Source organism: Rhagoletis zephyria, unplaced genomic scaffold (genome assembly GCF_001687245.7).
Source record: "Rhagoletis zephyria isolate East Lansing unplaced genomic scaffold, Rhagoletis_zephyria_1.1 Rzeph_scaffold_00169, whole genome shotgun sequence".
In the NCBI taxonomy this organism is placed as follows: Eukaryota; Metazoa; Arthropoda; class Insecta; order Diptera; family Tephritidae; genus Rhagoletis; species Rhagoletis zephyria.
The window spans coordinates 374,134-378,482 of NW_016157253.1; the positions used below are offsets into that span (position 1 = coordinate 374,134).

General features: G+C 37.2%; 1 protein-coding gene across 1 annotated transcript; it reads right to left on the reverse strand.

Annotated features, from left to right (window-relative positions):
* Window positions 1-593: 593 nt before the first annotated feature.
* Fib (rRNA 2'-O-methyltransferase fibrillarin) lies at window positions 594-2,869 on the reverse strand. The gene is made up of 5 exons (XM_017607239.1): window positions 2,707-2,869; window positions 2,407-2,643; window positions 2,222-2,352; window positions 1,384-1,970; window positions 594-1,313 (listed from the first exon to the last, which is right to left on the reverse strand). Exons 1-5 carry the CDS (start codon window positions 2,717-2,719, stop codon window positions 1,301-1,303), a joined length of 981 nt encoding a protein of 326 aa, XP_017462728.1. The 5' UTR covers window positions 2,720-2,869; the 3' UTR covers window positions 594-1,300.
* Window positions 2,870-4,349: the final 1,480 nt, after the last annotated feature.

A 4,349-nucleotide genomic window follows, 5' to 3' on the forward strand; every position in this document is an offset into this window, starting at 1 on the left:
AAGTCTAGAAAAAAAAAAAGAAGTCTGATGAGATGTGGTGATCTCCGAAATAGCTACTATAACTTCTACCGCTTAAACTTTGTTGCTTTTTCAATTTTTCCTAATAATCGTGGTACAAAGCTCAATAAAAACATTAAAAATAAATGTTACCTTGAATTTATTTTAAGATCATGAAAAATTCTAAATGGCCATAAGAATCAAGTATGTATATACCCATTTTATTTTATGTGTCAATTACGGATAGCAAGACAACCACGGTTCGGTTGCCTGCTGGCAACGCAACTGAGAAGAAAACTTGTATTATGAATGCCAACTATCGTCAGTTGCTGTAGAATTATCGATGACAGTTCGACAACCAGCAAGCGACTGTAACTAAGCTGCGCGAGTAAGACTAAATTATTAAAATGAAGTTTTAAAGAAAAGACAGCAATAAAGCTAAATCCATTACAATTAAATGCTTAAGAGGAAGAGAAGTGCATGAACGCGGACTAAATTAGGCGACATTTAAAGGAAAATTCCAATCCTCTAGAGCTACCGCGTGCACTGTAAACAAAAGTTAATGCTTTCAAGGTTTTTCTTTTATGATGGTTTTGTGTTCATTTTCAAAGCATATTGAGGACTTCCAAAAGAAGCTGTAGTATAATTGGTTAATAAACAAATGAACCACTTCGTTCAACTTCAAAACCTCCGCTCATAAAAGCTTGCGCACCCGTTCGATTTTTCGTAGAATGAAGTGTCAGCGATGACTTTAATTTGGAAAACTTGGTGTGTCGGTAGTTTTAAAAGAGGCGCTTCAGTTGCTAAAGGAGAAAATTTGCAATCAGTGTTCGCTTTTGTTTCGCCAAAAGGACGTACTACACGGGAATTAAAATTTCAAGTTATTGTTTTGTTATTTTCTCCAAATTCTGTGAAAGCAAACTGCATTCCAAAATGTTAATATCGTTCAAATTATTAAAAAGTAAAATATTTAACACACTTCAATTTTCGCTTCTAAATATTGATATCGATAATCGACCCATTATCTCGATTATAATGATTAAAACCGGTCGATCATACAAGTTTTTTATGATCCATTAAAAAATTAAAATCTGAAATCAACGGTTATAATCGAAAAAATAAAAATTACTAATCATCAAAATATGATTATTCTTGATCAAAATATAAAATGATTAAATATAACAGAAATAGCAGGTCTTGCAAAAAAAAATCTCTCGATGAGAAAGTGAAAACCAGTCTCTCGAATTGAATATTTTGCCTCCTTCATATATATGTACATATTTGTATATGTATATATATATCTTCAGTAGTCAACGCTGAAATCCGAGTTAAAAATGGAACTGTACTTCATTTAACTTAAAACTAAAAAATGTTAATTTCACCTACGTGCCTGCATTCTTAGGTGGTGGTCTATATACGCCAACAACAACAGCGTGATCGCGTTCATAAGGCTCCAACGTAATCTGCTCCTGTGGTTTCAATTTATCTGCCTGCATTTTTTTGACTTCAGCTGCGAATACAGCCTCTGGTTGCGCAGTAGAATCAATACAAGATGCCTTTATAGATATAACAAAATGTCCGTCGTTCTTAAGAAAATGCTGAGCATTTAACGCTACTATGCGACCCTGGTCTGGTTGAGCGACATCTGCAAATATCGTATCCACCATGCCAACTAGCATGCGGTATTTGTGGGGATGGCGAGCATCTTCAATGATAGGAATAATGTTTGTACGTTTCTTAGCAACGTTAATTAGATCGCGACCGGAACGATGCGAGAACTCCACGGCATATACAAGACCTTCGGGGCCAACTACATCCGATACATGAGACACTGTTGTGCCTGAAGCACCTCCAAGGTAGAGAACTTTCGACCCTGGGGGCATGTGAATCTTATCCACGCCACCTAATATTGCTGCTGCTAGTTTCGACCGAAAAGGATTCCACACGCGGTACTCAATTTTTTCGCCATTACTCTGAAATATGAATGTCTATTATAACTAAAATAAGAAATAATGAAAATTAAGTGTTTTTTTTTCTTTCTTTTTACATCAGTTGGGCATCATTCTAAAGTTTTGCTGAATTAAATCTCGCACAAAGGTCTCAAACCAAGCGATTTTTATTTTTCGGCAAAGCTTCACGGCCACATATTGCCGTGTTCTGTACCCCTGCACAATCTCATCATAGTTACTAATTAAATGGTTGTAATAAAAAATACGAAACATACCTCAACAGATATACGTTTCTCGCCGTAAACGTCTGACCCCGGGACAAAGTTGCGCGTTACTAAAGCATCTTCCTTTCCTCGAGCAATAAAAACGCCCTCATGGCGATGTGGCTCAATAACAACAGTTTTGCCTAAGGATTATAAAACTAATATTAATAATTCAATGTAAAACCACACATGCTAACCTCCTTTGAATCCTCCAGCACCACCTCCGCCCCGACCACCACGGCCGCCTCCACCTCTTCCTCCGCGACCACCATCTCCACCTCGACTGCCACGACCGCCAAAACCACCTCGTCCACCGAAACTGCTGCGACCACGATCACCACCGCCTCGACCGCCACCGCCGCGATCTCCTCCACCCCGACCACGGCCTCCAAAGCCACCTCGTCCACGACCGCCACCTCCTCGTGGTGAAAAACCTTTAACATTTCATATTAAATTACAACTCTATCCGATTCGCCCAACTCGATTTTAATGTTTACCTGGTTTTCCCATGACTTAAAAAAGTATACTTAAAATATTATTTTATTATTATTATAGCTCAAACTTTTTCTTCGAACAGCGGAAAAATGCCATGAGGCTAAAAAGCAAGGAAAGAAACCAAAACACGTGTTGGTTTTAGGGATGTAAAAAAACATCGATGTATCGAGCGACATCGATGGTCGTTGCCGATGTTAAGTCAAAACATCGATGTTTTGAAAAACATCGAAAATGTTTCTTTACTAATTTTTCACCAAATTAGAACTTTCATGGTATGCATAAATTTGAATAAATAAATGTGAATATATAAGAACATGTTTAATTGCTTTAATACTAATGAAATTGTAAAATTCGTATCGATTCGCCCATAAACTCGCCATCGGATGAAAACCCGGCGGTACGTCTTAATGTCAAAATGATGTGTTTGTTGTAAAATGAATTCGCCTTGTTTACAACAAACACATCATTTTGACATTCAGTAGTACCGCGGCAAAAATTTAATTCGCCATCAACACCGCCTTGTATAAATTCGCCTTGATCTCTTCGCTGCGAATTTTTCGAACATTCACTGTTCCTTTCAAGGCGAATTTATACAAGGTGGTGTTGATGGCGAATTAAACAAGGCGAATTCATTTTACAACAAACACATCATTTTGACATTAAGACGTACCTCGGCGAAAATCTAAATTCGCCATCAACACCACCTTGTATAAATTCGCCTTGGTTCCTTTCTTTTGACGCAAGGCGAATTTATACAAGGTGGTGTTGATGGCGAAATTAGATTTTCGCCGAGGTACGTCTTAATGGCCCGTAGTCATAGTCAAAATAAAGTCGACATTAAAGTTAGTTGCAGCTTTTTTGACAGATATCCCATTGAAAATTATGTCAAAAAGCTGCAACTAACTTTAAAGTCGACTTTATTTTGACTATGACTACGGGCCATGGTCAAAATGATGTGTTCGTTGTAAAATGAATTCGCCTTGATTACAACAAACACATCATTTTGACATTCAGTAGTACTGCGGCGAAAATTTAATTCGCCATCAACACCACCATGTATAAATTCGCCTTGTTTTGACGCGTTCGAAACGAAACTTGCGACGTTTTGAAGGCGTCAAAGAAGAGGAAGGAAAGTGTCATAGCAATAAATGAAAACAAAAAGTGTGTAATGTATAAAAACTAATAGAAAACGCTTGTAACAATCCTATTTTAGAATTCGCAACGTGTTTGCAAAGATAGAATCGCGCTAATGTGCGCTAATTTCTCGGGTTTTGCACAAAGTTTAGAAATTATATTTTTATGTTTTTTATTGTTGAGTGAACCATATTTTTATACAAAATCGGCGGAAAAATATAAAATCTGCAGTTTTTTTACAGCAATCATATGGCAACGTTATGGCATCGTTTCGCACAAACGCACAGCAAAGCAACAAAACAAACGCTAATTTTTGCATTTCGCATCAGTGTTGCCGCGAATATTTTTAGTGGTAGCTAAATTCCTTTAAAAAAGGGCTAAAAAAGAGCTAAAAAAAGTCGTTGTGGCTAAAAATGGCAGCCACGGGCGTAGCCAGGTAGGGGCAGGAGGGTGCTCGAGCCCCCCTAACTTTCAAATTTTTCTTATATATATATATATATATATATATATA

Coding starts and splice junctions, on each gene's coding strand:
- Fib (XM_017607239.1), bottom strand. Junction 2,353..2,406: donor TGCTGGAGGATTCAAAGGAG/GTTAGCATGTGT, acceptor TATAATCCTTAG/GCAAAACTGTTGTTATTGAG. Junction 1,971..2,221: donor AGAAACGTATATCTGTTGAG/GTATGTTTCGTA, acceptor TTCATATTTCAG/AGTAATGGCGAAAAAATTGA.